Source organism: Protomyctophum parallelum, assembly GCF_964188405.1.
Source record: "Protomyctophum parallelum genome assembly, chromosome: 20".
Taxonomy (NCBI): Eukaryota; Metazoa; Chordata; class Actinopteri; order Myctophiformes; family Myctophidae; genus Protomyctophum; species Protomyctophum parallelum.
In genome coordinates, this window is record NC_139718.1 from 11,692,853 (window position 1) to 11,713,538 (window position 20,686).

At 41.3% G+C, this 20,686-nt stretch overlaps 2 protein-coding genes across 5 annotated transcripts; one reads left to right on the forward strand and one right to left on the reverse strand.

The window, feature by feature from the left end:
- The first annotated feature begins 9,350 nt into the window (after positions 1-9,350).
- Positions 9,351-13,636, forward strand: LOC310877516 (C-type lectin domain family 4 member A-like). Of its 2 annotated transcripts, XM_083791398.1 has the most exons (6): positions 9,351-9,466; positions 9,814-9,924; positions 10,537-10,797; positions 11,764-11,927; positions 12,541-12,677; positions 13,047-13,636. In XM_083791398.1, exons 1-6 carry the CDS (start codon positions 9,358-9,360, stop codon positions 13,195-13,197), a joined length of 933 nt encoding a protein of 310 aa, XP_083647524.1. In that variant the 5' UTR covers positions 9,351-9,357; the 3' UTR covers positions 13,198-13,636. The 2 variants fall into 2 exon arrangements, with proteins under 2 accessions (XP_083647524.1, XP_083647525.1); XM_083791399.1 differs by lacking the exon at positions 9,814-9,924.
- A 58-nt stretch (positions 13,637-13,694) lies between these two features.
- On the reverse strand, positions 13,695-20,533 carry ttc8 (tetratricopeptide repeat domain 8). Of its 3 annotated transcripts, XM_083791397.1 has the most exons (15): positions 20,355-20,533; positions 20,046-20,072; positions 19,319-19,439; positions 19,128-19,191; positions 18,605-18,764; positions 16,244-16,333; positions 15,968-16,012; positions 15,788-15,873; positions 15,572-15,659; positions 15,334-15,444; positions 15,094-15,233; positions 14,788-14,962; positions 14,528-14,650; positions 14,323-14,406; positions 13,695-14,171 (listed from the first exon to the last, which is right to left on the reverse strand). In XM_083791397.1, exons 1-15 carry the CDS (start codon positions 20,466-20,468, stop codon positions 14,055-14,057), a joined length of 1,545 nt encoding a protein of 514 aa, XP_083647523.1. In that variant the 5' UTR covers positions 20,469-20,533; the 3' UTR covers positions 13,695-14,054. The 3 variants fall into 3 exon arrangements, with proteins under 3 accessions (XP_083647523.1, XP_083647521.1, XP_083647522.1); XM_083791395.1 differs by lacking the exon at positions 20,046-20,072; XM_083791396.1 differs by lacking the exon at positions 20,355-20,533 and having other exon boundaries at positions 20,046-20,068.
- Between the last annotated feature and the right edge of the window lie 153 nt (positions 20,534-20,686).

Consider the following 20,686-nt stretch of genomic DNA (forward strand, 5'->3'; position numbering starts at 1 on the left):
ATACTGATAATATCAATAGAATGGCAAAAATTGGTAGAGATAATATTTAAAGATGGAGTGCCATGTTTTTTCTAAAACATGATCATCAGGTATTATTATATAATTTATTTTCAAAAAAGTATTTGTTAAAATGTCGTTTTTATGTGGACACGCCCACCAGTTCATTAACTATGCCTGGTTTGCCTGGTGGGTGGTGATGGGCACCCTTGGCAAGACCTAAGCTGAAAAGACTATCAGCGGAAGTTGCGGGATTTTAGCGGAAGTGAAATCGTTGATGCTTTACAAATCAGTTTACATTCTCTGCGAATGAAACAAGTGTTGTGATTGGTCAGGAAAATATCCTATCCGGGGGAAATACATTTGACGGCTGTTCTGGAACTACAGAGGTATCACATTACTCAGCCTCCCTGGGAAAGTCCCTGGGAAAGTCTACGCCAAGGTGCTCGAAAGGAGGGTCCGGCCGATAGTCGAACCTCAGATTCAGGAGGAGCAATGTGGTTTCCGTCCTGGCCGTGGAACAACTGACCAGATCTATACTCTTGCAGGAATCCTGGAGAAGGCCTGGGAGTATGCATATCCGGTCTACATGTGTTTTGTGGATTTGGAGAAGGCATATGACCGGGTCCCCCGGGATGTCCTGTGGGAGGTGCTGCGGGAGTATGGGGTGAGGGGGACCTTATTGAGGTCCATCCAATCTCTGTACACCCAAAGCGAGAGCTGTGTCCGTGTGCTTGGGAGTAAGTCGGATTCGTTTCCGGTGGGGGTTGGCCTTCGCCAGGGCTGCGCTTTGTCACCTATCCTGTTTGTGATTTTCATGGACAGGATATCGAGGCGTAGTCGTGGCGGAGAGGGTATTCGGCTCGGTGACCTAAGGGTTGAATCACTGCTTTTTGCAGATGATGTGGTCCTGATGGCACCATCGGTCCAAGACCTTCAGCTCTCACTGGACCGGTTCGCAGCCGAGTGTACGGCGGCTGGGATGAGGATCAGCGTCTCCAAATCTGAGGCCATGGTTCTCAGCAGGAAACCGGTGGATTGTGCAGTCCGGGTAGGGAATGAGGCATTACCCCAGGTGAAGGAGTTCAAGTATCTCGGGGTCTTGTTCACGAGTGAGGGGAGAACGGAGAAGGAGATCAGCCGGAGAATCGGAGCGGCAGGGGCGGTATTGCAGTCGCTGTACCGCACTGTTGTGACGAAAAGAGAGTTGAGCCAGAAGGCAAAGCTCTCTGTCTACCGAGCAATCTTCGTTCCTACTCTCACCTATGGTCATGAAGTGTGGGTCATGACCGAAAGAATAAGGTCACGAATACAAGCGGCTGAAATGAGTTTTCTTCGACGGGTGGCTGGCATCTCCCTTAGAGATAGGGTGAGAAGTTTCAGTCACACGAGAGAGACTCGGAGTAGAACCGCTGCTCCTTCGCCTGGAAAGGAGCCAGCTGAGGTGGTTCGGGCATCTGGTTAGGATGCCACCCGGGCGCCTCCCTAGGGAGGTCCTCGACGCATGTCCCACTGGGAGGAGACCCCGGGGCAGACCAAGGCGCAGTTGGAGGAAATACATCGACTCTCTGGCCTTGGAACGTCTCGGAATCCCCCAGGAGGAAGTCACTAATGTTGCTCGGGAGAGGGAAGTCTGGAGCTCTCTGGTGGAGCTGTTGCCCCCGCGACCCGACTACGGATAAGCGGTTGAAGATGGATGGATGGATGGCTGTTCTGGAGGATACAACCGCTGATAGCTTCTCTGCCTTAGGTTGTGACCAGGCTTTTCTTTTCGCAGATAAGTAAGCCTGGGACCGAGGCTAGGTCTGAACTGAAGCCGAACCCACAGCTGTTGCTGTATGAAGGGGGAGGGATTAGGGGAGGGGATGGTATTGTGATGTCACTATATCACTATTTTTCATTGGCACGTTCGACTGTAAAGGTTTCAGCCTCCAACCTACATCATTGCACATAACAACTACACCAAAGGGTCTAATGAACGCACCTCATAAACGCATGAAAAACATGTAAAAATACATACAAAAATCACGGCACTCCATCTTTAATGAATTAAGACTCAAGTTGTATAATAACAAAACAAAAAAAATTGTTTAATGAATGATGTCTATCAGTGCTCTTGCTCATTGCACTGAAAACACAGCACGTTCGCACGCACGCACGCACTCACGCATATACACACTCCACCAATGTTATTTTGCAAGGGTTGACAGTGCAATAACCTTACAAAACAGCTCTTCACTCTGTGATTGCTGTGATCTTGCCAGTCATAATGGAGAACACAGGGACTTCAGACAGTGGTTTGGACAAATGGTTTGCTCAGGACAGCACAGATGATCCTTTTGTCTCTGACCATCAAGGTATAGTGAGCATAAAATAATTATAAAAATATACTGAATGTAATTCTAAAAACTAAAAGATGGATTGTGTTTGATCAATTACTTTGGAAAGTGCAGTAATTTGTTAAATACAAATATGTGACTACAATATGGTTATATTATATTATTATATTATATTATTATGCATATTATAAGATATAATATTTAGAAATGTACTTCTTCTGATGTTTTCGCTAATCCTTGACCTCTCTGTGTCCAGTGTCCGTGTCTGTGCCCAGACCTGAGTTGAAACATTACAAATTGACATCAGTGTGTCTGGGGCTGCTGGGTGTGCTTTTACTGCTGGTTGATGTGAGCTTAAGCATCTACTGTAAGTCAATGTAAAAAACACAAAAGGTTATGGCACCTTTGAAGGAATTAAGTGTAGAAATCCATGAAAACGAGAATAATGTTTTACATTGTATAATTACAAACAAGGCATTTGGAAGTGTATGACAAGTTCGGTTTATACTCAAGAGTATAAAAGTTTGCCTTTGTCCATCTGTCTGTCTGACTTTTGTGTGTGTGTGTGTGTGTGTGTGTGTGTGTGTGTGTGTGTGTGTGTGTGTGTGTGTGTGTGTGTGTGTGTGTGTGTGTGTGTGTGTGTGTGTCTGTCCAGTCCAGACTGTCCGTTTGTTTAATCTCCATTGGATTGATCGGGTGAAATTGTGAACACAGACACACACACACACACACACACACACACACACACACACACACACACACACTCTGGAGGCCCTAAACCTCTGCCCCAAATGGTTCACATTGGCACCACCATGAGGCAGATTTTTGCTAAATAGATTTTTTTTAATTACTCCACAGATTTTGGACAAATGTCAGACAAATCAGTACACCATATAGGCTATCCCTGTAGTCATGTGATCAAGGTGTATCTGTCAGATTTCTCTCATTCCATTCCACTTGGCTTTGATTGCCTTTCAAACTTTGCAGGACTGGCTTGTTTTGCACAAAATGCCACAAATCAAGAATACAGCTCCTGATTGCTGTGAAACTTTGCATGCACACTCACAATAGGCCAAGGAAGAACCTCCACCCTAAATCTTTCACATCTGACTCATGATGGCGCTACAACAACCCACTTAATGTTTTGGCCAATAGCTCTTAAACCTAGCTCATACAATAACAATATTTGTCTCGCTAGTCTCTCTCTATAATAGACCCTAGCCACTTACAGATTACATTTTCCGTCATTTAGCATTTTCTTTTTTTGATGTTGGCCTCTGATTTCTATATAAGATTGATACTGTAACACAGATATCATATCAGAATTGACGAGTTATAATGACCCATAGGCTGAGAAAGATATCAACACAGTCAGATTAATAGGAAAAATGATTACCTTCTTCATTTTGTTACCATGATTATGGTACATTATTTGTGTGCTTCTTGTAAATCCGAAGTACGCTGTACTTAAATTTTTTGACATTTATAAAAACTTGAGTTCATGATTTTCTTAAATACAGTGAGTGACTATATACGCTATATGTGTCTTCATCACTGACAGACAGCAAAGTGAGAGACCGATACCTTCGTCTTAATGATGTATCCTACATCAAAAATGAACTGTCACAGCTCCAAGATGATTACATGTTTACAATACATGACCGAGATGAGGCCAGGATAATGTTGACAAGACAGATCAATCAACGGGAGATCATATTTTGGGATCTGGAGCACCAGATGAGAAGGACCCGAGACTACAATGACCAGATTCAGAAGATTCAGGGAGAAAATGCAGCAATAAGGGCAAACCTCCCTCTAATTGGTGAGAACTTTACAACCATGACAGCTTCTAATGTACCTGTGTTGAGTTGTGTAGTGAGATTTATCCAACATGGTGCAGTAAAATGTCACCAAAGATCAATGTACAGAGAAATGTATATGAATATTTTTTAATATAACACCAGCAACACCCTTAAGCGTTATTCATAGTCTGGATTTTCAGTGGTGAGGTGACCACCGAACTACAACATGATGTCACAAGCCACGGTGAAGAGCAAACCACTGCCTTCTCTCTATTTTTACTCACCACCACTCAACGTTATTTCAGCTCCGGTGGTCAGCTCACCTCCGGTGGTCACCTCACCACCGAATAATCCAGACTATGAATGAGCCTTTACACTATTAATGTCACACACACCCTAGAGGCAGCATGCACCACAGTTTGTGAATCCCTGGTGTGTGTGCCGTGATTGCCGTGATTTTTTCCCACCATAAACCATGATCATCAGGTATTATTATTATAAGGAGGAAGAATTTGGTGGGACACACCCACAAGTTCATTAAAGGACAACTTTAGTTTTTTTCAACCAAGGTTCATGTTTTAGGTTGTTATTAGAGAAACTAAAAGGTGAGTGTTCATTTTCTTTCATTTGCTGTTTTCTTTCGTTTTGGGGATTTTAGCAGTTTTTGACAGGGGGCGGGGGCATTCGAGCATGGGGCTAAATATGTATTATTATTATTTTTTTTAAAGATATTTTTTTGCGGCTTACGCCTTTTATTGATTTTTGAAGGGACAGACAGTAGGCTGACAGGAAACGGGAGAGAGATGGGGGGATGACATGCAGTAAAGGCCGTGTCGGGTCCGGGAGTCGAACCCGCGGCACACTGCGACTGGATTACCAGTCCGGTGCCCAGACCGTTACGCTACGGCCTGGGCCTAAATATGTATTATTTTACAAAATATGATGGCGATTTATTTTTTTATTATTTACTATAGTCCTAATAAACCCCAAGAAATTACATCTGGCCACAAAAGATCACAGGATCTATTGAATGTGACAAACTGACATATTGAGCCTATACACACAGTATAAGCCCCCAGTAGGCTACCTTCACATTCAGTAGATCCTGTGATCTTCTGTGGCCAGATACTTTCCTGGGGTTTATTAGGACTATAGTAAATAATAAATAAATAAATCACCATCAAATTAATTTTGGTAAAAAAAAATACATATTTAGCCCCATGCTCGAATGCCCCCGCCCCCCTGTCAAAAAGAGCTAAAATCCCTAAAACGAAAGAAAGCAGCAAATGAAAGAAAATGAACACTCACCTTTTAGTTTCTCTAATAACAACCTAAAACATGAACCTTGGTTGAAAAAAACTAAAGTTGTCCTTTAAGTATCCCTGGTTTGCCTGGTGGGTGGTTGTATGATAAAGAGGGAGGGGTTAGGGGAGGGGATGATATTGTGATGTCACAATATCACGGTTATTTTCTTCGGCACGTTTGACTGTCAAGGTTTCAGCCACTAGGAAGAAACCTTAAATACAAAGGGAAGACAGCATTGCTTCACATTGCACATAACAACCAGACCAAGGGGTCTAATGAAGTACTGTCACCTCATAAAATGTAAAAATAAATGTAAAACTTAAAAAAAAAAATAAAAAAAAATCACGGCACTCCATCTTAAAACTACCTCAAATTTGTACTCAAGTATAAGTGAATAAACGTAACTTAGTGACTTTCCACCACAAATGCGATCATGTCACACTGAAGGTTTCCATTTCATTTCGTAACAGAGGACGGCTGCAAACATTGCTTACCAGGGTGGATGCTTCTGAACACCATGTGTTACTTCTTAGCGTCTGACGCCGACAACCGGAGGTCCTGGCAAGACGCCAGAACTCAATGCAGGAGACAAGGAGCTGACCTGGCCATTCTGAATAGCAGGGAGAAGCAGGTAGAAAATAATTAAACACTGCATTCAACACAACTATCAGAACTACACACTACGTCCTCCAGTATGTATCACAACATTGCATTTCACTTATTGTGCAGTACAATAAACAAATACATGTAAATTTATAAAATGTTTTCCCATGACCTGGAAAAAGTAATTCATGGCCTCATCTCTTCCGCTTACATTATTGTAATTCACTATAATCCGGAATTTTGAGTGCTTCTCTCTCTAGACTGCAGCTTGTTCAGAACGCTGCAGCTAGACTCCTGACTGAGACCAGAAGGTGGGAGTACATTACTCCCTTCACTGGCTCCCATCCCAGTCAAATTCAAAATCAATTTTAAAATGTTATTTGTTTATAAAGCCCACCATGGGCTGGCACCACCCTACATTTATGAGCTGCTTCCTCCCCCGGATAATCCTAGGCCTTAATTAGGTCAAGAGATCAGGGGCTCCTCAAGGTTCCACGTACCAAGCTAAAGTTAAACGGTGACCGAGCCTTTTCGGTCGCTACTCCAAATCTGTGGAACAACCTACCCTTAACTATTAGGTCTGCACCCTCATTGGACACATTAAAAAGCAGACTGAAAAGACACCTGTTCTCCCAGGACTTTTAAACCTTACCTGTAGAATTGGTTGGACAATTTACAATTTAGGCATTTAGCAGACGCTCTTAATCCAGAGCGATTTACATTAAGCAAGAACAAAAAAGCATGGGAATACATCACATAAAAAGCATTTATCATGAAACATGCGTAAGCTAAGACTGTAACAGTGGAATATCTATATAATGAAACTATACATATTACTATACTATATGCTATACATATGTACTATGACGTGCTATGACTACATACAATGCAATTATAGTGCTGTCTACATAACATGCTATAAGTCTGTTTAATGATGATGTTTTTGCACAATAACTAAAAAATATACATCGCATGGATTCACCTGGGACGTATCCTCAGTGATGTATCCTGAGATCAACGGGGTTTCGGTTCTACCAACATCATACCCCTCACTCAGGCGACCCAGCCGGGGTTGATCAAATCCCGACTTAGGTCCCAGTAGCTACCCTCGATTAGTCCATCAGGGAATGAGCAAGGCCACACAATCCGTTGCTCCGAACTCTGCCAGGACTGGGAGAACCAAATTCTGGCACGTGGAAGGACTAGGCTCTGTGAGTTGACTCCTGTCCGGGCCCCTCCTACGTCTCACCAGGTATACTCCTGCTCTCACCAGGCCCAGGACCTGTGCGTTGCACCAGACTCCCAGCACCAGGCACTTCATTCAGGAGTGGTGGATTATAATGGCCCTCCTAAAGGCCTCACAGAGTTTGTTGGGCTTCCTCCTCACCCGGGTGACGTCTACATTCCGGCTGTCATCCGTCTCTCCGGTGGTCACCAGACTATACGCGGTTGTCACATAGTCCATTCTTATGAGTCAATATAAATAGAATAACTATAACAAAAGAATACATTGCATGGATGCACCTGGGACGTATCCTCAGTGATGTATCCTGAGGTCAACAGGGTTTCGGGTCTACCAACATCATACAATGAGTTTATATCTTTATTCTTACCATGGCCACTTTGGGGCTCCGATATATTGTGCAATGTGTAGATATTGTTTTTTCTCTTAGTGTACAGCACTTTGGTCGGCCGTTGGCTGTTTTTAAATGTGCTTTATAAATCAAATCTTGCTTATTGACCTAATTTAGTTTGATATGCATGCATTTATGTATCAGCAGCAGCAGATACATAAACATTTGTATTTCTGTTTCTGTTTAATCAGTTATCATTGAGTAAGCGAATGAGTGACATTCAGGATGGGTCGAGACAAATGTACCAGACTGGCTTCTGGATTGGGCTCAGAGATGACGAAGAGGAAGGACATTGGAAGTGGCGAGATGGGACAAGTCTGGTTGAGGGGTAGGGCTTACATTTTGCACGTTACACTGCAAAATCTTGAGTGTTCATTTAACTTGTTAAGAATGCAATGACAAGTCCTTGGAACACATTATTGCTCTTGCACAAATCTAAGCTTCACGATGATAAGGTCCTTTGATGATTAAAGGGGGTGAAAGTGATCATTATAGTTTGTTAAAATAAGTGTTAAATAGCTAGTAGAAGTAAAATAAAAGGTGTTAAAAAGTATAGAAAAATACTCTTTTTGTTCAATTAAAACAGAGAACTTTACTGTGCAGGTATTGGAATGAAGGTGAGCCCAATGACCAATCAGGTGAAGACTGTGCAGCGACCTATACTCGAGACAACCCCTTCCATGCCTGGAATGATGCCCCATGCGGATATCCACTCAAATGGATTTGTGAAATGCTGCCAAGATCGAGGAGCTGAACTCTGTTTCTTTCTCTTTTTTTGCCACAGCGCTTTTGGCCTGTCGAAAGGAGACCGACTGACTTCACGACTGTAGAAAATCTGATGGATTGATTTTTCATTTTTATTGTCATGAGTGTTAGCTGGAATCACCCCCACAACATCTGACATGGAGATATATCCATTCGTTGTTGGCAATTTACTTTGTACATATCACAGATATACAATTCTGTAAAGAGACAAATATAAACCTATAAATAAAGCCAAGTCTAATAGATATTATACTAACACCAAAGTGCCTGAGTTACACCAGGCAGTCATTGCCAATGTTTGTATTATGAATGTATGTCACATACAGATTACCATCTCTACTGAAGTCCACAAACCATCAGCATGAGGCGTTATTGTCTTTGTTTATTTAACCACTTTCAACTTGGTGTCCCTATTGGTGTCCCTCCAAAATGATTCAGGAATAGGCAAAAATAGCAGATTAACAAGCTCACGTGTCACAATGCAAATCGTTCTCAACTATTTGTCGTATTGATTAAATACATATGGCTTATGTGTTAATCACAATTTACATAAATTACTGGGTCAAACCTTTGAGATTCTGATAGCCTTCACCCATGTAATGTAATGCTGTGGCGGTCACATTAGGCTTGATTGATTGTTTAACCACATGAACCCAAGCATCCCTATTCTGGGCATGTCACAATAGGCAAACATATGACGAACATATAGCAGGTAAACATTCAAACTTGTAGACATGCTATTTTCAGCAAAGGTAAAAAATGAGAGGGCCAAAGATTGGAAATGGTTAAGGAGAAACCTTTTCTGATGTTGTGGGGAGGCACTGGAAAAGATCTGCCAGCCAATCAACACACACAGAACACATATGGACGTGTTATGTCAGAGCTGTAATTGCTGTGATCTTGCCAGTCATAATGGAGAACACAGGGACCTCAGACAGTGGTTTCGATGGCTCTTACAAATTGTTTGATCAGGACAGCACAGATGACCATTTTTTCTCTGATACTGAAGATGACCTTCAAGGTATAGTGAGCAATAAAATAATTATAAACATATACTGTAATCCAGAAAACCAAAAGATGGTTTTGTTTGTTTGATCAATTACTTTGCAAAGTTATTACATTAATACAAATATGATACTACAATGTACTAAGATTATAAACACTGCTTATTATTAAGATCCTGTTTTGTTTAGTTAAGTTAGTTAAAAGTTCTTCAATTGTACACGCTAGACACCCGAAATACATAGCTTTCAATTGCTCACCAAGACCTCAAGTCATTGACATACTGTAATTAATACTTCCTAATCCTTTTGAGGATTTAATAGTTTTTCTGTTGTTTTTGCTAATCCTTGACCTCTCTGTGTCCAGTGTCCGTGTCTGTGCCCAGACCCGAGTTGAAACATTACAAATTGACATCAGTGTGTCTGGGGCTGCTGGGTGTGCTTTTACTGCTGGTTGATGTGAGCTTAAGCATCTACTGTAAGTCAATGTCAAAACATACAGTGTATGGCACCTTTGATGGATGTGTAGAAAACTACAAAACTAGAATATTGTTTTACAATGTACAATTACAAACAAGGCATTTAGTTGTGCATGACTACTTCAGCCTATAGTTACACTCAAGTGTATAAACAAATGAAGAAGCAGCCTCAATTGATTGCTTTTTGTCCGTTATGTTTTCACCCCTGTCCATCCATATGTCTCTGTCTGTCTGTCTGTCTGTCTGTGTGTGTGTGTGTGTGTGTGTGTGTGTGTGTGTGTGTGTGTGTGTGTGTGTGTGTGTGTTAGCCTGCAAGCTTTGGGCCAGACACATACCAGTGAATCCACGGTATGTTTGGCCCAAAGCCGGGCTGTGTGTGTGTGTGTAACGATGGGCGTGAATGTGCAAATGCACTCAAATTAAATCTACCTCAAAAGACATCAACCCTGCAGTCAGATGAAGAGGCAAAATGATAACCTTCTTCATTTTGTTAACATGATTATGCCTACACTTGCCTACACTTTAGTTTATTTATATACATTTATAAAAAGTTGAGTTCATGATTTCCTTAAATACAGTGACTATACAGTATGTGTCTTCATCACTGACAGACAGCAAAGTGAGAGACAGATACCTTCGTCTTAATGATGTATCCTACATCAGAAAAGAACTGTCGCAGCTCCAAGATGATTACATGTTTGCAATACAGAGCCGAGATGAGGCCAAGACAATGTTGGCAAGACAGATCAATCAACGAGACACCCTACATTGGGATCTGGAGCACCAGAAGAGAAGGACCCGAGACTACTATGCCCAGATCTTAAAGATTCAGGGAGCAAATGCAGCAATAAGGGCCAACCTCCCTCTAATTGGTAAATTTACAACCATGACAGCATATAATGTACATGTGTTGAGTTGTGTATGATTATGAAGTGAGATTTAGTCAACTTGGTGCAGTAAAATGTGACCAAAAGTCAATGTTCAGAGAAATGTATATGCTATGATAATATTTTTTAATTATAACACCAGCAACACCCTTACACTATTATGACTGTATTTTGCGTGTCTTAAAGGTTTTATGACATTCATTTTCATTTCTTTTTCTTTTTTCTTTTAGGTTTTATGACCTCAATTACACCCAAAAAACCTGAACTTTGAACATTCAGTGGATTTTCTGTGGTCTGAAGTTTTCTTTGGGTTTTTTGGGGCCTTTTGAGCTACAATGAAAACAGGCAACACAGTGAAACAGTGACATCTGCTGGCAAATCCCATTGACATATATGGGATTTGCAGTAAGTGATGTCACCTACTGCCGGCAAATCAGAGCACCTGTTTGAGCCAGAAAATCCTAGATCACAGAAAATCTACTGAATGTTAAAAGTTCATTTTTTGGGTGCAATTGAGATTAGAAAACCTAAATAAAATTCCAAAACCTTTTTTTTAATGTCACAATCCCTTTAAGTACCAGGTCTTATTCCCTAACTTGAGTAAACTAAAGACCTGGAGGCGTGATCAATGCTCTTTGGCCACTCAGAATAGCCAAATGGCATTGATCACGCCTCCAGGTCTTTAGTTTACTCAAGTTAGGGAATAAGACCTGGTACTTAAGACACACAAAATACAGCCCTTAATGTCATACACACCCTACCTAGAGGCAGCATCTTAGAGTATATATATACTCTATGGGCAGCATGCACCCGTTTGGAAATCCCTGGTAGAAACATTGAGTAGAGTTGAAGTACCTCAAAATTGTATTAAAGTATAGTACAGTACTTAGTGACTTTCCACCACAAATGCGATCATGTCACACTGAAGGTTGCCATGTCATTTTGTAACAGAGGACGGCTGCAGACATTGCTTACCAGGGTGGATGCTTCTGAACACCATGTGTTACTTCTTACCGCTGTCTGACTCTGTCAACCGGAGGTCCTGGCAAGACGCCAGAACTCAATGCAGGAGACAAGGAGCTGACCTGGCCATTCTGAATAGCAGGGAGAAGCAGGTAGAAAAAAATAAAACACTGCATTCAACACAACTATAAGAACGACACGCTACAGTCGTGAATCTCATTACTACTCGTCTCTTACAATTGCGTTTCAGTTCTTGATCTTTTTAATTTCAAGGAACCCCAGTTTGATATGCATTAGGCCCACATTAGAGTTTTTTTTTTAATCTCTGAGACACCAATCTACAATGTAAAATCCTCAGTGCTGAGTGTACAAAGGGAACCTGGAATGAGTGAGCCCCTCACCCAAGGTTCCCTGAGCCAACGTTAAGAACCAGTGCACTACAGCAGTGGTTCTTAAACTGAAAAATATATATTTATGTAAGAAAGACCAAAAGAGGCAAACATTGTAAAAGATTGTTGATCTAAAGCTCACAACGCCTCAAAGTGCAAGGCATTGTGAGCTGGTAATTTGGCTATTTTCACAATATTTATCTGTGGAACAGAGTCAAACTAAAGGTAATGCCTACACTGCCAAGTGTGGAATAAGTGCAGGATTGGGGGTCCCCAGTTCTGATTATTTTGGGGGGGTCGCAGCCTGATGAAGCTTGAGAACTCATAATTGAAAGAGTAAAACATTTGTATTTCTGTATTGGGTTTTTTTTATCAGTTATTATTGAGTAACATAATCAATGACAATGAAGATGGGTCGAGACCAATGCACCAGAGTGGCTTCTGGATTGGACTCAGAGATGACGAAGAGGAAGGACATTGGAAGTGGCGAGATGGGACAAGTCTGGTTGAGGCGTAAGGCTTACATTTTGCACTTTACACTGTCAAATATTGAGTGCTCATTTAACTGTGGGTGTAATAACAGAACCAAATGGACCCTTTGTTGTACAATCTCAGGATGACTTTACTATTCATTCATGTTTAGAATGCAATGACAAGTCCTTGAAAGACATTGCTCTTGTACTTGCAGTAAACACTAAGCTTCAGGATCATAAGGTCCTTTAAGTGATTATTATTTTTTGTTTGTTAAAATAAGAGTTAAATACCTAGTGAGAAGTAAAAAAGAAAAAAAAAAAAAAAGTGTAAGTGTTCATTTAAGAGTACGATACTCATAATGGATACATTTTAGACTGAGTTAAATGAACAGAGCATTTTACTGTGCAGGTATTGGAATGAGGGCGAGCCCAATGACGACACCAATGAAGACTGTGCAGCCGTCTATCCTCGAGACAACCCCTTCCATTCCTGGAACGATGCCCCATGCGGACATCCACTCAATTGGATTTGTGAAATGCTGCCGAGATCGAGGAGCTGAACTCTGTTTCTTTTACCACCGGCCTGGCCTGTCAGAAGGAAGAATAAACTGTTTCTTCAAGACTGTAGAAGATCTCATGGATCGATTTTTCATTTTTATTGTCATGCCAGTTTTAGCTAGCATGGTAAACCACTCGCCCTGCTGGACAACATTTTCATTTCTGCCAGAATCTGGCGAGGGGCCGGGAGAGGTACACCCAGGCGTTTCACCCGTTACCCAGGCTAAGGTTTAGCTGGAATACCCCCAAAACATCTGACATGGAATGCATTAAACAGTGGCATTAAGTTCACTATAGTAGAAATATACCCATTCAATATTGGCAATTTACTTTGTACATATCACTATTCACTATATCACTTTGTACATATCACTATACAATTCTGTAAATTAAATAAGTAAAGCCAAGTCTAATATATAAACTAGCATCAGTAACAGTAAGTCATGTTTTGTACCTATTTACCGTTTCTACTGGAAGTCCATAAACCTTCAGCATGATGTGTTATTGTCTTTGTTTATTTATTAACCACTTTCAACCTGCCGGCCCTGTTTTTCAAACGTTGTCCAAAACGTTTCAGAAATATGTAAAATATCAGATCTACAAGCTCACAACCCATCACGTTTTGAGGTTGTGGATTGGTTGTTTTGGCTAATTGTCGTATGATAAAGTACTTAAGTGGTTCTTTCATTTTTACATTCATTACCGTGTCAAAGCTTTGAGATTCTGATAGCCTTCACGCATGTAATCTAATGCTGTCCACTGTTGTGTAATGTCAGCGCTGTGGTTTTAGTGTCACTGTAAACACCAGGTGGCAAGATGATTCACACTATAGCCATTGCTGGTCAGGTGTTTTGAGAAATCACAACAGAGCAAAGTGCTGCCGCAGTTGTTTGAGAAGCTGCTGGGTGTCCACATGCTCTGGGAAAGCATCTTCAGACCTCTGGGCAGCAGTGTAGCTGCTCTGAATATCTCCAATCTGGATGCACAAGAAGAAAGAAAACTTCAATTCAGCATTATGTCAGACAGGCGTTTTTTTGGGTTGTTTTTTCTCTCATTTTGTTATGGTTATTTGGTCTTTGGGCTTATAAAATATACTTATTACTATGAATGTAATGATGATGTATTACCTTTTCAGAGAGATTGGCGAGGTTAAAGTGTGGTTCATACATGTGAGGGGCTAGTGAGGCAGCCGTCTGCAAGAATGCTTTAGACTGGAAGCAACAAAGATATTACATAATGATTAATGTACACTATACATTAAACCTGTATTGGATATTGACTCGTATTAGTTTAATAATGAATCTTTAAAAAGTGGAAAGAAATGACATTGACCTGTTCAATACGACCTTTGCGGAGCTCGAGAACAGCCAGGTTATTGTAGGCCTCTGCATGGTCATTATTAAAGGCCAAAGCCAGCTTAAAGCACTGATAGGCGAGCGTCATATCACCTATGCCCTGCAAAACACAAGAATCTGCACTTTGTACTGAGCTACAGGGATTGATTTGTTGTACAAATATTTGAGGATAAACATTGAGGCCACACATACATACATTATAGACATGACCACCAATTTCTGAGAACGGCAACTCACCACAGCCACATGTCCTATGTTGTACCAGACATCAGCCTGCTCCTCATCATTGTCCACGAGGGCTAGGGCCCTCTCGAATGAGGACAGAGTCATGTCGTACTGCTGGGCGTAGAAGCAGCACAGTCCAAGATTGTTGTACAGTTGGCAGTTGTACACACCCATCTGAAGCAGACGTCTAACACATAGGAAAGTATTTTGCATAATTAATTAATTATCCATTAATGCAGTAAAAAAAAAGTGCAAAAGCAACCAATGAGAACATATACAGAACTGAGGTATTCTAGTATTTTCTTGAGCACTTTGGACCTGTAGAAGCGCAATGCAATCTCGGGCTGGTCGGTGTAGAAGTGATTGCTGCCGATGCAGGCGATAGCTTCCACATGGGTGTTGTCCTGTTTCAGAACATCTTTGTAGTACTCTGTGGCTGAAGTGATGTTGTTCATCTCCTGTGGAAAAATAAACAAAACATTGCAGTAAAGGAATCACATCATGACTCATGAGTATAAACTAAAAAAGTCTCAAGGAACGAGGACCAAGGCAACCTACCTCGTGGATTCTGGCGATTCCTGTTAGCAGAGTAACCTCCCCGGGGAAGTGGTCCAGGCCTTGCTTGAATAAGTTCAAGGCCGTTATTGGTTGATCCATACGCTGGTAAACCTTGTCAAGTGGAAAAATAGAACAATAACAACCATGACTCAATGAACTATGAGGGAACAGTCCTAGATTATACATTGTGTAAAAACTTTGCAATGTGGCGTGTTTGCTATTATATTTATGTTAATACCTTAGCAAGGTAGAGGTACGTATCGACCACCTCCTGATGGTTGAGAGCTGATCTGAATTGTTTTTCAGCTTCTCTATATAGACCAAGTCTGAAAAATTATTCAATTATAAGAGATGCACGAGAGAATTATATGAAACAGATTTGATAGAATCAGCATCAAATTACATTTAAACAGTTGAACTCAAATAGCGTAGTTATTATTTGTGGGTCGCTCACCTATAGTAGCATTTCCCCAGCTGTACCTTCCACCACCAGTCTTTGAACTGAGCATGCTCAGTGGCTTGAGCGGCCAAATCTAAAGCCTGTGCACACACAAGAAAAAACCTTCTGCTTGGAAAATTGTCTTAAACTTAAACATATGCTTCATGTAACTTACAACAAAATGCTGCAACTTACATTTTTTACGTCATTTTCATGGTGGAAGATGTACTCAAACAATGTCTGAGGGGGAAAATAATAGTTAATGGAGAACAAGAGCAAATCAATGCATTTCTTTTGCTTTCAACATTGGAACAGACCCGTTGTAAGCTTGTGAATGGTCTATTTCTGCTATTTTCTTTTAAATGTATGATGAACTGGAAAGGATTGACGATTAGGCAAAATAATTGTGTAAAACCTATGACAGGCCTACAGGAAAAAGGATGTTGTTTTTTCAACAAATTAAAGTCTCACCTTGGATAAATTGGGCTTCTGAGAATACTTGGCTAAATTTAGTCTTGAGAGGTTTATGAACGGCCCATCTGGGTTGGTCAACATAGAGGCCTGTGTAGAAGGAAGATCAAATATGACAAAGTTACAACACCTATCAAACTTATTTGTATAGCACTTTTAAAGCTATTGTCGCTGTATGGCAAAAAACCTTGTATCACCAGATTTTTGGACACCAGTTTTGGACAAACAAGATTTCCACCCAACAGTGACGATATGAATGTACACTATGTGATAGTTAAAGTACAGACATTAAAAATCATGAATGAAACAACTAGAAAACAGTCACATTATCTCACATAGCAGTGGCATTCACACCAGCATACTATACTGCGATTACAATGAATCATGCTGCGTATTGTCAGAAAGTGCACTTCATTGGTAGGTGTAAGGCTCAATCGAATTCCATCAAATGAACGAATTCTAATCCCCCAAAAAACTGTGGTTTCGCTTCAAAGGGCAGCAGAGTGTGGATCACCGCAGGTGTGAATGCAATCGCATTTAATATAGGGGATGACTGTGCCATTGTGGGATGAAGAAGTTGGTATTTGGCACACGAGAAGGCATTATTACACAGCGACGTGTAAAGATGTTCCGTGGACAGACGTGGTCTAATAAAGAGATAGAAGCACTTATTGCAATATGGCCAGACGATCATATTGTGGCGATTAGCTGTGCGTTGCCACGCACGCCCATTGGTGCCGTTCAGTTCACTCAAGACAGATACGTTCCTTTTATGAATGACATGACGTCACGCACCTGTCTAGCTACAGGAGGAAGTGCTGTGACAGCGGTGGAGGCTGGAGGTGTTTGTTGGACTCGCGGTTACGTTTTGTTTGGTTGTAACCCTTTAAGTTTATCATTCGTTGTGCGCACGGAACGTTATCTTTTGGACGACAAGTCATAATGGAGAGGATATCACACTGAGAGGACTCCCCGGGGATCGTTTGGATCATAAGGAGGACACCTTGGAACAGTGGCGATTTAACCACCACACTTGTACGGCCGTGAGTGAGTAACTAACGTGGATACACAACAGAACAGCTGAGGGGTTAGGGTACAAACTAACGGATACCGTGCGGGGTACGAGACACATAACTGTCAGGTTTTGCCTTTGTGCAAGGGCTGGATATAAGATGGAACTGTACTTGGAACTGATTACTGAACTGAACTGTGGTGAACCTATGTGCTTTGAACGTGACTTTACAGGGTGTGTACTAGTGTGGTGCGGACCACATTAGCTTCACAGCCTTATGCAACGGTTACCCTCTTAATTGAACATTTTGTCAGGATACAACTGCCTGGCTGGCACCCCAGAACCATGATCTATAACAAACCGTTACAATATGCCTATATCAAATATGCTGAAGGTTACACACAAGAACAATGCAGTGTACGGGTCAGGATATATAGCAAGAGAAGGGAGGCGATTGGGTTCTCTCTCACTCTCTCACACACACACACACACACACACACACACACACACACACACACACACACACACACACACACACACACACACACACACACACACACACACACACACACACACACACACACACACACACACACACACACACACACACACACACACACACACACACACACACACACACACACACACACACACACACACAACCTGCTAACTATTACTCAAAGTATAATTTTAACAACATAGATTTTACTGTATAGTTTATGAATTGAACACATTGATGCACGTTTGATAAAGCGCAGTGGGACTGCAAACACAGAAAACTTAAAAAGAAAGAATGATGGAACTTCTCCGCCTATTCACATCGAGTCTAACAAAGTAGAGGTGAGAATGCGACCATATCGCCATTATCCCCATATAGTCTAATATAGTTATAGTTAGTTACATATAAAAATGAAATAAGAAGATAGCTGTAACTTAATGGAAATGACTACATTCAAGCAAATTTATGAAGCTGTGTTTACAGAAATTATTTAAAAGAAAGAACACTTCAAAATGATATAACTGTAAATGGATCCATGCTCTCAGATTAAAATGTTGCTGTGTAGATACTAATTTATTTTACATGCCTGCTCTTTTCAGACTCTATGGTTGAATGAGCTCTTGTATCACTCCCTATTGTGAGCAATTTTTGCAAAAAAAAAAAAAAAAAGAAATGTATAAAGTGTTCAAATACATACGTATACAGTGCGTTATGCGTATGTGTCACAATATGATGTTGTAGATCAGCCATTCTATTTGAGCTATTTGTCCAATAGATTAAGGTTTATGTGGTTTCAAGCACCTTTACACATCAGGACTTGCATGCCTTGCAATGAGAATACAACACTCACTGTTCCCAGGCGGACAAATCTTCCAGAAGCACTGGTGACAGGACGAGCTGTGCTGGCCGTTCGAGGGGTTTTAATGGCCTGTTCCATCGTTCCAGGTCTCCCTGACTGTGTGCTGGGTCTCACAAATCCTGTGATCGGACGTCCCGATTGAGTCACAGGCCTTACATTTAGAGTGAAACAAACAAAATTCAGCTTTATTATTTTGTGAGCCACAGGAAATCCATGAGCCAATATTTGAGCATTATTCATTCAATTGTTTTTCTGGGCTTAAATCCCATGAGCCAATATTACATGAGCATTATTCATTCGATTGTTTTGCCTTTACTGACAGCTCCAATCGATAAAGGCAGGAAACGGGAAGATGGAGTCGGCGTGTGACATTCAGCAAATGTTCTGGCTGGCCCAGGAATTTAACTCACTGTCAGGTATCAGAGCCTATGATGTATGCACCCTAACCACTCAGCAAAACGGGCACCCAGGTTCCAGGCCTTTACTGACATAACGGAGAAGTGTGATTGAGTACCTGACGGCAGGTGTGGGCCCACCACCATGACTTGTTACAACATGTCTCAGCGATGTTCCAGGACCTAGAGGTGAGTGAGGCAAGTACCGTACAATCCGTTTTTATTCGGTTGAGAAGGAAGAAAAGAGAGCACTGAATGAACTGTACAAGTACAGGGAACAGAGAGACAAACAGAAACAGTTGAGACTTACGTGCTACTTGAGCAATAGAACTCTCGTCGAGCATCATTTCAGCAATGCCCTCCTGATCCACCTCAACTTCATCTATGTATACCATCTCTGTCAGAGCACGTGTCTTCAGACTCCAGGCAGCCTAGCGCGCGCACACACACACACACACACACACACACACACACACACACACACACACACACACACACACACACACACACACACACACACACACACACACACACACACACACACACACACACACACACACACACACACACACACACACACACACACACACAATTACTTTTTGGACCACAAATTGCAGAAAGGACAACATTTCCGTGGTAGCACCATAGAAAGCATGGTCATCATCATCACACGATATAATTCCCACTGGTCACTTAAAGGTATATTCAGTGATTTCACTCAAAAAACCTTAGGTTTCGTTTTTGGCTGTGGGACCCAGCCTTTCGTCCAATCAGGATAGAGAGTCAAAAACGAAACCTACGGTTTTTTGACCCCCAGGGGTTAACTGGGGACAGGGAGGAACTCCTTATATGGCCAGCACACTCTATAGTAGGGAGGATTATCACAACAAAACAAAAAAATAAGTGATATTTGAATTAAGTGAAATCACTGAATATACCTTTAACTTAACTCTGATAGTGTACAATTGTATTATCCATTTGGTTATGTATACACTCATTTATGACCCCTATGGATTTTTCAGTGCATTAAAGGTTACCTCAGAGATATGTAGTGAGTCTGTGTCCTTATGAGTGTTGAGAGTGAAGATGAGTTGAAGATGAAAGGAAAACATGAAGACAGGAAGGAAGAAATAAAGACAAGAAGACATGGAAATATTAAGTGAATAAGTCTATGGAAATAAAGTGAGATAAAGTGGATGGAAATAAAATGAAAAGAAGATTGGGTCAGAGTCAGAGAAGATATCTGCTAAAAGTGAGACTGTTGCGATTAAACAAAACTATATGAGATTAAGGGTTAAACAGGATTACACAGGTGCTATAATCTCTAGCATGCTATGCTATCGTACCTGGTCATATGGACTGTCCTCTAATATCTTTGTACAGATATCAGAACAGCGTTGGAACTTCCGTCTTCTAAAATAGCTCCATGCAAGAAATAAAGGATCCATTGTCACTTCCATTGCGTTGGCCGTGGTGCACAGTAAAAACTAAAAGTAGCTTTGCTAACAAGCTAACATATGACTGAGGCTGGCGACGCTTTTCTGTAACTCGGCAACAGAGAGAACAGCTAGGGTCGCTCTCCTCCTCTGTGCTTACGCCGTCTTCCTTGCTACATTTGTGGTGTATCACCGCCACCTCCTGTCGAGGTGCAGAATTGTTCTAGATAGTTTTATAGTTC